This window comes from Solenopsis invicta, chromosome 4 (genome assembly GCF_016802725.1).
Source record: "Solenopsis invicta isolate M01_SB chromosome 4, UNIL_Sinv_3.0, whole genome shotgun sequence".
In the NCBI taxonomy this organism is placed as follows: domain Eukaryota; kingdom Metazoa; phylum Arthropoda; class Insecta; order Hymenoptera; family Formicidae; genus Solenopsis; species Solenopsis invicta.
Window position 1 is genome coordinate 10,542,276 of NC_052667.1, and position 13,623 is coordinate 10,555,898.

General features: G+C 38.4%; 1 protein-coding gene across 1 annotated transcript; it reads left to right on the forward strand.

Moving 5' to 3' along the window:
* The first annotated feature begins 4,237 nt into the window (after positions 1 to 4,237).
* Positions 4,238 to 6,364, forward strand: LOC120357509. The gene has a single exon (XM_039448024.1). It carries the CDS (start codon positions 4,238 to 4,240, stop codon positions 6,362 to 6,364), a length of 2,127 nt encoding a protein of 708 aa, XP_039303958.1.
* Positions 6,365 to 13,623: the final 7,259 nt, after the last annotated feature.

Here is a 13,623-nt window from a genome sequence, read left to right on the forward strand (position 1 = left end):
TGGAACTAAATGATCTACATTACAAAAAGCTACGTTATGTTCAGCAAAGAAAGCCGCTAATTTTATCTCCGCTCGTTTAACTTTATCTTTATATTAGCGATGCACCGGATAGTGATTTTTACCGAATAGCCGGATACCGGATAAACATATACTTTCACGGCCGGATACCGGATAATCCGGCCGGATACTTTTTTGCCGGATAAACCGGATATTATCCGGCAAAAAATGTTCCAAAAATTAAGTTAAATTATTAATCAAAAAAAAAAATATTTATTTTGATAAAATGTTTTATTTTTATTTTTAACATCTGAACAATAATTTCAAAAATTAGGCATTTAAATTTAAATTTTTCATTATAAAAATGAGCATTTTTGCATTTTCTGAGAGTAACTTATTCCGATTTTCTACATAAATGTTCCCTGCAGAACTAAATAACCTTTCTGAATTTACCAAGGAGAGTGGAGCACTCAAATATTTTAAAATAAGTTTTTGTAAATTTGGAAATTCGGATTGATTCCACCATGATACTGGATTATCTATCCTTTTTATTAGAGGCAATATCAAATGTTTCTGAAGTTTAATTTATATATTTGTTTTTTCTTCTTAGATCTGTCACTAAGTTTTCTTTGAAATTCAGCTTCTCCATCATTTATTTCTTTGGTAATAGTCGCATATGAACTTTCAGTATCTGACTTCGAAGAATTTACAATTTCGTCGTAGCATTTCGATATGTCATTGTGAACATTAGCCAAAGAAGACGAAGGCAACGAGTTTGATGGTTTATCAATACAAGATTTTTTCACATGCTAATTTTCCACGCAAGGTTAGATGTTATACATGAAATACATAACAGAGCATAAGCATAGCTGATAGCATAAGATTGCGTGGCCAATGAGCATCCAGCATAAAGTCGCCATATTGATATACATAAGATTCTCATTGGTCCAGCGGCCTTATGCTACGCTTATGTGGTATTATGCATTTCATGTGCTATAGGCTAATCACATCAATTTTGCAACACTGCCAATAAAAATTTTTTATCGACAGTGTTGCAAAATTGATATGATTTATAGTTCCATACGCGAAAATGGATGTTGGTGATGCTAATGGTCGAAAAAAGCTAAGATGGCCGCTCTCAGGCTTTTCTCTGATCGAAATAAGCAATGGTGTTAACCTGTTAACATCAGACTATCCGGCCGGATAAAAGAAAATATCCGGTATTATCCGGCAAAGGCCGGATTTAGGAGATTTTCTCGTGAATTGAGTGCGATCACAGGCGTTATATCTAGGCGCCACCGCCAACTCGTCAGCTCATATACTTTAGTGACACTTTTAGGAGCTGCTTTTTGTAACCTCGAGACGAATATTCGCTCTCATTCTTTTCAAACATAGCGTGTGTGTGAAACGCTGTTCCACATAAAATTTTATATTTTTACATGTAAATAACAATTTGTATTGTTATTTAATTTTGTACATAAATTAAATATTTAATTCAAATTTAATCTTTTTTTAAATCTTTTTTAACGAAAAGAATACAAGAAATATTTTTTTTGTAAACTAAACATTTATTACGTTTACATTAATGTATTCTGTTTTAATAAATCTATCTGGGTTTGAATCTTATTTTTCAATCAGTCTTAATACCATATTTTCGGTGCAGAAATTCCGATCAATTCAGATTAACTTTTTTTAAATCGGTTTTAATAGCACATTTTTAGCAGGATATAGCTTATTGAGATCGCGCGCAAAGTGTGCTAGCGTTTTGCGTGCATATCGCTTATTGAGATCGCGCGCAAAGTGTGCTAGCGTTTTGCGTGTATATCGCTTATTGAAATTGCGCACAAAGTGTGCTAGTGTTTTGCTAGCGCTATGACGACGCAGTTGGATAAGGTTTTGCTTGCGTTATAGGAATCCCTTTTGCGCGTGATTTGCTGGACGTTTACCCGCAAAATGTTTTCTGGGAAGCTTTATTATTTTCTTCTGGATAGGGAGCTAACCATCTTCTAAAAATATCTTCATTTAACCATGCATGTTTAAAATTTCTAACTTTAACTATTTTTTTAATAGCTCCCTTCTCAATATTACTCATTTTTTAAATAAAAAAAAATATATTTCCTAGTAGCATTTTCTACAGGACAGAATCTGCGTGCAGTTAATTGCAGTAGAATTGAGTCAGATATGCAGAAGATATTATTCCCAAAAGAGCCATGCTGGCAGATTACTAGCAGACTGCTTCAATATTCGTGCACTGTACTTGTATATGAACTGTTTGCAGAAACTTGGTACAAATATTAAGCTATCTTGAAGCAGATTCTTCCCGCAACTGCAGTCTGTAAACAGTCTAGCAAAGTTCTTCAGCAGAATGACATAAGATTCTTTTAACAGAAGTAGCGTGCAGATCTTGTGCAAATATTGCATAAATATGATCAGCAGATTTCTGTAAGTTTCTTACAACAGAAATGACGCGCAGATCTTGTGCAGATATTGCACAAATATCATCTATAGATTTGTGCAAGTTTTTTACAATGGAAATGACGCGCAGATCTTGTGCAGATATTGTACAGATTTTGCTTAATTAGCGGCAGAAAAATCTGCTGCAAGGTTTATAACAATTTCGGAATGAAATGGATTTAACAAGTGAGTGCTGGTGCCACTGCTAGGTGGCCACGCCGCAGAAGATCTTCTCGTGAGTCGAGAGTGGCCACAGGCGTTATATCTAGGCGCCGCCGCGGGCGACTGTCCAGTTCATACTTCAGTGAGCTCTTATTATATGAGCTGCTTGAGACGAAAACTCGCTTTCATTCTTTTTAAATATGATGTTTGTGTGGAATCCTGTTCCACATAAAATTTTATATTTTTACATGAAAATAACAATTTGTATTGAAATTTAATCTTGTACATAAATGAAATGTTTAATTCAAATTTAATCTTTTTTTAATCCATTTTAAGGCTATACTAAAATATTCTAGTGAAAGAATAAATTTTACAAATTTGCAGCATATATATATATATATATATATATATATATATATATATATATATATATATATATATATGTAAGAGAATCTCAAGTACAGCGGTTATAGAGCGAGCGATTGTGGATAGTAGCAGGGCAGGACACAAAGGAAGCGAGGGCGCAGAGCGCCAAATGACAAGGAAAGGGAAGCAGGATCGGAGAGAGAGTACCGAGAGCGCGAGAAGTGTGCACGTGAAATTTGAGTCGGGATTTGAGGAATTCGAGTTTTGATTGAAAACGAGTAAGAGAGCTCCGGACCACAGTAAGGTGTCCTCCGCTCTTTCCCAATCATTCTCAGTATTAGTTAAGTGAATTGTTCGATTACGGGACGCCTTCCGTAATTAATTGGAATTGTGAAAAGGGTACCGCGTGCCACGCGCTTAAAGTGTAGTATCACGTGTACAGCGGCTCTCCCCGGTCCGGCCTCCGGTCGGTTAGCAAGTGGTATCCTCGTTCGACAAGAATAATTATTGTAGCTATTGTAAAGCTGTTTCGCTCACGTTCAATAAATACGCTCGCGTTTTGTGCCTCACGCGAAGGTAGTGAATTATTTCTGGTGCCTTCCCTAACCGTCCTACTTCGCGACTCGAGTGCACGCGGACTATCTGTCGATTTGCTGCATTATCTTACAGCAAATCCCTTTCAGAAGTGGTCAAACTCGCACCTTTGGATAAAAAACTACTAAACTGAAGAACATTGGATTAAGTTTTTCCCTTTGTGAACCCCTTTTAAGTACACAGACCAGTGAAGTGAGTGCAAAATTCAGGAAACTTTCGAATATCGAACACGAAGTCGGCGGTGTGATTCAACGTGCTCATCACGTGCAATCACGTGAACACCGGCGCGGGAATTATTTCGGCACTACGTAAGAAAGAAGGTAGCGACTGGGAGACATCGACGGGTGACCATTGGTAAGCGGTGTCAATATTTACGCCAGTTTCGCGCTAAGTAAGTAGACTTGGACAAATAAAGGGAACCGAAGCGACGTGCAAATAATTTCGTCTTGGAATGTGTGACGCGCGAAAATCGGAGCAGTGCGGTCCGCCATTTTGATAGTGGATTTGAATCCTAACGACGATTACCGACGGTATCGGAGTGATCGATGAAAAAGGGATAATTACCGACGGTACGGATTTGTCGATCGATATCAGTGTTCGAATGCAAGTTATTCGTTTTTCTTATTACCATTAAAGCCGCGATCGATAAGTAATCTCTCGCATCATGAGTCGGGTGGTGCTAGACAATTTGAATATTGAGGGCTTAAAAGATATCGCCAGGCAGCTAGAATTAGATACCTGCGGAACACGGGCGGTGTTAATGAAGCGACTCACAGATTATTACGAAAGCCACGGTTGGCCAGAGCAAATCACAGTAGCTGGCCCTAACGCGGCAGATGAAAAGGAAACCGAAGATACGAATAGCGTAATTCCAGACGATCCACCTATGTCGGCGGGTTCCCAACCAATTCTTGTGGAAGATAGAGCATATTTCCGCCCCGGGGAAGGCGCTGCAAGGTTCAACGATCGGGCAGAAAATTCTGCATTCAATACTCAAGAGATTGCGCAAGCAGTGGCGCAGATTCTCCAGTCGAATTATGAGAGACGTCAATTATCGGGTCTGTCAAGCGATCCTTTTTCGCGAACGGTATCCGGCGAAGGCGCGGAGCAGCGTCCGTTTTCGTCGCATGATTGGGGACGAATTAAGTTCGCGGCGAAACTGATACCAACATTTTCCGGAAAGGATGACGGGGTTGTCGAGCGCTGGATCGAGCGATGCGCATCTATTGCGCGACTGCACAGAATAACGGACGACGTCTTAGTCACGGCGGCTATAAACCAGCTAGCCGGCCGCGCTCGAAACTGGCTCCACCGTCAACCACCTGAATCAGTCGTAACATGGCCAGATTTTAGCTTCCAGTTGCGGAATTACTTCGAGAGGAAAGAGGCCATTACGGATACGATCGCTAGGATTAATAGACGTTTTTGGAGGGCAAACTCGGAGAGATTCGTGGACTATGCGGAAGATAAGCTGGACCGTATGCAGTTCTTGCAATTATCGGAGCGCGAAAAGATCGAGATGCTAGCGGACGGAGTGAGAGACCTAACACTACGCCGGTTCGCGGTAGACATGCAAGTTAGTTCAGTGCCGCAATTCATGGAGCGGTTTAGAAGGCTCGTAGGTGATAGTGTGTCTCAGCGGCGATTTGAATCTAGAGAGGGGCGCCCCGGTGCAAGGCATTCAAATGCAAGTGCTCTTTCTTGCACGGGATGCTACCAAAAAGGGCACAGTATCCAGCAGTGCCGACACGTCGATATAACGTGCCACAGATGCAAACAGAAAGGACACATCAGCCCGAACTGCCCAATCGGCAGAACAGAAGCGTCAACCAATAGGATCAATCATCTGGAGCGGCGGGAAGAAGAGGAGCCGGAGCAGACCACCCCTTCAATGGAACAGCAGGCAGCGAATAGCAGCGTTTGCGTGATCGAGGAAAGAACTCCGTTGATAAAAGTGAGAGGGCTAGATTGTAAAGGTAAAACGCTTGTCGCGCTGGTGGACACGGGCAGCCCGGTGAGTCTTATAAGAGAATCGACTTATTTGGGATCCTTTCGGTCAAACAAATTGTTACGCGTTAAAGAAAACTTGAATTTGAAGGGTGTGAATAATTCAGTTATCGAGTTTTGCGGGAAAATACACGACCAATTGTGCCTCGAGAAATTGGCGGGTCACTGGTTTGATGTTGCCTTGTTCGTTGTCAAGGATAGTACGATTGCGTTTGACATTTTGTTAGGACGTGATTTTTTCGACCAGTCTAATCTACGTCTATGCTATCATACGGGAGTCTTTGAATTCGAATCTCAAACACCGGATAAGGAAATAAATTATATTTTCGGCATAAATGTAACAGAGAATAAAGATCGCGACGATGTTATCTTGGAAAATCTTGATCCAACTTTAGATTCCTGTACTAGAGAAAAATTGCTGGATGTATTCCACGAGTGTGATAGTAGCGTCGTCGAACCCGTTCGAGACGACTATTGCATCAGGGTACATTTGAAAGACAGTTCCTTTTTCCGGTACGCACCACGACGTATGTCAGTTAACGAGAGATTGGAATTGAAAGAAATAACGGACGACTTACTGGCTCGTAATATTATTAAACCTAGCGTATCACCCTACTGCGCGCGTGTAATACTGGTAAATAAGCGCAACGGGAAAAAACGTATGTGCATCGACTTAAGATCCCTCAACCAACGAGTAGCCCCGCAGAAGTTTCCGTTTCCGATTATCGAAGATCAAGTCGATCAGCTTTATGGAAAAATTATTTTCTCCAAACTCGACCTGTGAGATGGTTTTCACCAAATAGCCGTACATCCAGACGATACGAAATACTTTGCATTCGCAACCCCGTCGGGACAGTTCGAGTTCACGAGAATGCCTTTTGGCTATTCTGAAGCGCCTGCGGAATTCCAAAAAAGAATCCTACAGATTTTTGCTCCATTAATTCGAGAGGGAAAAATCCTGATATACATGGATGATATTCTGATAGCAACTTCCACGGTGGAAGAAAACTTGAAGATAGTTTCCGAAGTACTGGGAATCTTGAAACGGCATAAATTAGAGCTTAATTACAGTAAATGTTTATTCTTGGCTAAAGAAATCGATTACTTGGGGTATTTGATCTCAGCCAAGGGAATTACTATGAATCAAAGACACGTACAAGTTATTTTGAATTTCCCGTGTCCAGGAAACGTTCGGGAGATTCGAGGGTTTCTCGGTCTTACAGGATATTTCCGTAGATTCATCAAAGAGTACTCACTAAAAGTCAAACCGTTGCAAGCCCTAGTAAAAAAGGAAGCCGTTTTCAGGTTCAATAACGAATGCAAAGAAGCCTTTGAAAATCTTAAAAAAGAGCTCGCATCCCCGCCTATCCTTAAAGTATATAATCCGACCGCGGAAACCGAGTTACACACAGACGCTAGTTGTCAAGGGTTTGGAGCAATTCTTTTGCAGAAACAAGTATCTGGATGCATGGCGCCTGTTGCCTATTTTAGCAAGGCCACAAACGAGGCAGAGAAAAAATATCATTCTTTCGAGTTGGAGACACTAGCCATTGTGAAAGCCATCGAACGTTTCCACGTCTACTTACAGGGTATCTCGTTCAAAGTCATAACCGACTGTAACTCGTTGGCATTAGCGATGAAAAAAGTAAATATAAACCCGCTGAGAATAGCCCGCTGGTCGTTAGCTTTGCAAAATTATAAATTCGAACTGGTCCACCGTCCCGCGGATAAAATGGCGCATGTTGACTCTTTGAGTCGAAACCCGCAGACTATCAATGCGATTACAGCCGAGGATGAATTAGTATTTAAGCAATTAATGGATCCCAAATTAAAAGAAATTGCTGAGATAGTAGAATTGAAAGGGAGCAAGAAATTCACACTGATTGATGGATTATTATTCAGAAAATTTAGAGAAAATAGTTTATTTGTAGTACCTGAAAGTATGGTCAATTCAATAATTAAAATTAATCATGACGAAATGGGACATATAGGATACGAAAAGACAGCGCACGGAATTTTATCGCATTACTGGTTTCCTAATTTAAAATTAAAAGTCAAACAATACATTGAAAACTGTATAAAATGTCTGTCGTACTCGTTGTCGGCTGGCAAACCTGAAAGAGAGTTAGAGTTAGTTGAAAAGGACATTCTGCCATTCAAAACGTTGCACATAGATCATTTCGGGCCGTTGGAAAAAAGTAGCGAAAATTTCAAACACATTCTTGTAATAATAGATTCCTGTACTAAATTCGTGTGGTTATATCCCACGAAATCGACGGGATCAAATGAAGTAATTCAATATCTAAATTCTTTGTTCAATATCTTTGGTGATCCGGACAGAATTATAAGCGATAGGGGAACAGCGTTTACATCCAATGCTTTCCAAGAGTTTATGTCAGGAAAAGAAATTAAACACGTTAAAACGGCAGTAGCGTCGCCCTGGGCCAATGGTCAGGTTGAGAGAGTTAATCGCTTCTTAAAATCTACAATGGCAAAGGTGATTAATGACGCAACTGAATGGAAGCAAAACTTGCCTTTAGTACAACATGTAATCAATCACACTCTAAATAAATCCGTAAACTCAACTCCAAGTAAATTGCTATTGGGCTACCATCAGAGACGCAAAGACGATGAAACTCTACGCACACTAATAGATAATTTGAGAGAAATTGATGTAAACTTTGATAGAGATAGACAGGAAGCGAGAGACATTGCATTCTCAGTCAACCGAAAATTACAAGAATATAACAAAAAACAATACGACAAAAGACATAAGAAAAATACACAATACAAAGAAGGAGACTTAGTATTGGTACGCGTAACACAATTTAAACCGAGAACGAACATTAAGCTAGCACCTAAATATAAAGGCCCATACAGAGTGAAAGCGGTCCTGAATAAAAATAGATATGCTATTACAGACGTCCCAGGATATAATATTACGCAAAAACCCCTTGATACAATAATGTCTCCAGACAAATTAAAACCCTGGATAAAAATAAATCAAAAAAGTAATCAGTCTACTGTTAACGATTCGGATACACAGAGCGAAGACGAGAAAACTGAATAATGATCAATCAATCTAGTAATCAACGTCAATCCGTTTGAAAATCCTCTATAGCGAACTGAGAAGAAAAAAAAAAAAAGAAAAAGGAAGCGTCTATACATATTTAGTTAAGACATGCAAATAGTCAGTATTAAATAAGAATTAATTTGTGTAAAATTCTTATAAATTCTCCATATGAGTATTACCCTTTGTAAACCAAACAATATTTCACGATTGTTGGAGTCGAAAATCGACGAACCAAAATCCTTATTAACTAATATTAAATTAAAATTATTATTTATTATTATTGAAGAATGAAGTAATTAGGAGTAGTTATTGTTGAATAAGTATTATTGAGGAATTAGTATTGAGTTAAAAATCAAATTGAGAAAGCATTGAGGAAATTATATACTGTAGTATTACTAAACGTATATAACCTAAAATAATTACGGGAAAAAAAATATATATATATATATAATAGTAATAATAATAATAACAAATAAATAAATAAACAGAACGATGAATACAAGAGTAAGCGAGAATTCGCGCTAATATTGTAAAATTGCGTCAAACTAGAGAAAAAAAAAAAAGAAATACGAGTAATATAAGAAACTTGTAAGAGAGTCATTGAAAACTTGAGTACGCAGGAAAAGATATACTGGAAATGTAGAAAATGTTAGTATTAAGGCTCCTGAGTACTCGCCGCGGCCATATTGAAGTCGTGACGTCAGAAGCGAGAAATTGCGTGAAATGACATGTAATTTTGTCCGACATGCCATTTGTAAATAAAGCCAATTTGGATAAAACAAACTAAGCAGATGACTTTAAAACACTTCTAAATATCGGTCACGACTATCCTTTTTCCGCCTAACAATCAGTAAATAGTTCTAAAAAGCATGTAAAGTGAAGCAATTGAAACAGGAAAACACATGGGCACATAATTTTGTCCGACGTGCCATTTCTGAATAATGCCAATTTGGATAAAACAGACTAATCAGATGGCTTTAAAACATTTCTAAATATCGGTCACGACTATCCTTTTTTCGCCTAGCAGTCAGTAAATAGTCGTAAAAAGCACGTAAAGTAACGTCTATTTAGACAGGAAAACACACGGATAGCTATTAAAAGGAGTGAAAAATGTACTTTTATGTATAAAATTCAAAGAAACTTTACTCGCGGTCCATTTTTACGAATTTGGTAAATACGAGACAAGTCATGTTTTTACAATGAAACACATAATAACAAAATGACATGCACGATAACATTTCATCGTCAATCTGTCACGTTTCACGTGTATTAGTTCTAATTTTGTCCGCGACGAAATGTCGCTACCGTCAACGCGGAGTTCTCGGCTGAGGAGTCAGGAGCCTTAAGATAATAGGCTAAGTTAGCGGTTATTAAAAATGTACAATATGAAAAAAACCGAAAGCGCTTAGAATAAGTAAAAGTTACAATTTGTTAAAATATAGGAAACAACGAACTGTTTATAAAGTTAATGATCCTTGCGGTACATTCGAGGACGAATGGTACAGTCAGTATGGCCGAACTGTAAGAGAATCTCAAGTACAGCGGTTATCGAGCGAGCGATTGTGGATAGTAGCAGGGCAGGACACAAAGGAAGCGAGGGCGCAGAGCGCCAAATGACAAGGAAAGGGAAGCAGGATCGGAGAGAGAGTACCGAGAGCGCGAGAAGTGTGCACGTGAAATTTGAGTCGGGATTTGAGGAATTCGAGTTTTGATTGAAAACGAGTAAGAGAGCTCCGGACCACAGTAAGGTGTCCTCCGCTCTTTCCTAATCATTCTCAGTATTAGTTAAGTGAATTGTTCGATTACGGGACGCCTTCCGTAATTAATTGGAATTGTGAAAAGGGTACCGCGTGCCACGCGCTTAAAGTGTAGTATCACGTGTACAGCGGCTCTCCCCGGTCCGGCCTCCGGTCGGTTAGCAAGTGGTATCCTCGTTCGACAAGAATAATTATTGTAGCTATTGTAAAGCTGTTTCGCTCACGTTCAATAAATACGCTCGCGTTTTGTGCCTCACGCGAAGGTAGTGAATTATTTCTGGTGCCTTCCCTGACCGTCCTACTTCGTGACTCGAGTGCACGCGGACTATCTGTCGATTTGCTGCATTATCTTACATATATATATATATATATATATATATATATATATATATATATATACAGGGTGTCCCAGAAAGCTCGCATCCCATTTTAAGAACGGATTCTTTGGAAAATTCTAAGAAAAAAATCCTAATACAAAAATGTCGAGGGTATAATGGTTTTCAAATTATTCGCGATTAAAATTTACGAATCACTGAGCTGACATTTCGCGCGCTCAGGCATGGTGACATGACAAAGGTACCACAAGGGTACACCCAAGGACTTTGATTCTGTCCATGGGGAAATTTTCCAAACTGAGAAGTCACCACTTTCTACATACTCGCAATTCATGATTAATGAAACGACTAGAGCTTATTGGTTGTTACGTTAATCATGAACTGTAAATATGTAGGAAGATAGCGACTTCTCAGTTTGGAAAATTTCCCCATGGACAGAATCAAAGTCCTTGTATACCTCTTGATACTGAGATTGTCATATAAATACGAAGTGACATTTATATTAAGAAATTACTACTATAGGAAACATATTTGTACATTACATATGCACAATTAATGTTTTCAACAAAATATCAATTTAATAACAAAATGTTACGATAACCGTTGGGTCAGCTGTCAAAATAAATTTATTACCATGTTCATATGATAAGAACTTTTATGGTAACATATTGATAATATCGATAATTTATGCGATGATATGAAAAAGATTGAATATGTTGATAAAGTAGAATTCAAACATATCAAATTATGTCTATTTGACATTATCGCGTTTATATCAATTAAATTACCGATTTACATTTTTAATAGTTAAAAATGTAAATAAATTATTGATATTATCGATATGTTACCATAAAAGTTCTTATCATATGAACATGGTAATGAATTTATTTTGACAGCTAATCCAACGGCTATCGTAACATCTTGTTATTGAATTGGTATTTTGTTGAAAACATTAATTGTGCATATGTAATGTACAAATATGTGTCCTATAGTAGTAATTTCTTAATATAAATGTCACTGCGTATTTATATGACAATCTTAATATCAAGAGGTACCCTTGTGGTACCTTTCTCATGTCACCATGCCTGAGCGCGCGAAATGTCAGCTCAGTGATTCGTAAATTTTAATCGCGAATAATTTAAAAACCATTATACCCTCGACATTTTTGTATTAGGATTTTTTTCTTAGAATTTTCCAAAGAATCTGCTCTTAAAATGGAATGCGAGCTTTCTGGGACACCCTGTATATATATATACAGGGTGTCAGGTAACGATCGCCCGTGGTTTCGTGGATTAATAAATCAAGTAAAACTGAGTAGAAAAGTCCTTTACCACTTTTTAATATTTGCCATAGTTAACGAAATAAAAATTAATAAAGTCTGCGAATAAGCGCGTATCACCGCGCGCAAGAACCGCCCTCCGGTCGCCGAGACGTAGGCAGCCGCGGCTGTAGGCGCGGCGCTGTGCGGTGAAGAAGGAAAAGCAGTAGCTGTTTTTCCCTCCTCACCGCACAGCGCCTACAGCCGCGGCTGCCTACGTCTCGGCGACCGGCGGGCGGTCCTTGCGCGCGGTGATACGCGCTTATTCGCAGACTTTATTAATTTTTATTTCGTTAACTATGGCAAATATTAAAAAGTGGTAAAGGACTTTTCTACTCAGTTTTACTTGATTTATCAATCCACGAAACCACGGGCGATCGTTACCTGACACCCTGTATATATATATATATATATATATATATATATATATATTTATATATATATATATATTTATATATATATATATACAAATTTCTTGCAAGAATTTGCCTGCAGAATCATGCAGAAAACAGAATGAGGAAGCAGATCATAACGTCCTGTTGGCAAAATCTTTCAAGAATCTGCTGCAAGATTTACAGCAGTCTTGCAGAAAATTGCTACTAGGGTTACTACTACTACTAACTACTACTACTACCATCACCACTACTACTACTATTATTACTACTACTACTATTGCTATTATTGCAAAGATCATCACAGATCATATTTTATTGGTACTGTAAAAGCCCCCGTAAAGGCGTTTATTTTTTAAACCAACCGAGCGGGCGGGTAACGTCAGGCCAGGAGTTTCGTGAACGTTTCTCTTCTCCGTGCTGAGTCTGGAAAACCACCGACGCTTCACGACGAACCGGCGTGCACATATCACGCCTTAGGAACCGGTGAGGAGAGGCTCGGGATGAGACACAAATATCGTTAAGTCAATTAACTTTAAGTTTATTTGAAAGACCACTCATAAATATATAAGCATAAATATATAAGCAGTTTTTATAAAGAAACGGCCCAGATAACATTTTTTGCGCGCCAAGTTTGCGCGTCTTATGCATGTAAACTGTGTACGCGATTTGCGTGAGTTTTGCCCGCAAGTTGAAATTCTGTAATTTCAGATTGAAATGGATTTAACAAGTGAGTGCTAACGCCACCGCTAGGCGGCCACGCCGCAAGAGATTTCTCGTGAGTTGAGGCGTTATATCTAGGCGCTACCGCCGCCGACTCGTCAGCTCATACTTTAGTGACACTTTTAGGAGCTGCTTTTTGTAACCTCGAGACGAATACTCGCTCTATTTTTTTTCAAACATGGCGTGTGTGTGAAACGCTGTTCCACATAAAATTTTATATTTTTACATGTAAATAACAATTTGTATTGTTATTTAATCTTGTACATAAATTAAATATTTAATTCAAATTTTTTTTAATTTTTTTTAACGAAAAGGACAAGAAATATTTTTTTTGTAAACTAAACATTTATTACGTTTACATTAATGTATTCTGTTTTAATGAAGAACGATGGCACTTTAGGGCCGAAATTTGCCCATAATAGGGAACCTGTGAATTTGGTATATT

Coding starts and splice junctions, on each gene's coding strand:
- LOC120357509 (XM_039448024.1), top strand. CDS start 4,238: ATGAGTCGGGTGGTGCTAGACAATTTGAATATTGAGGGCTTAAAAGAT.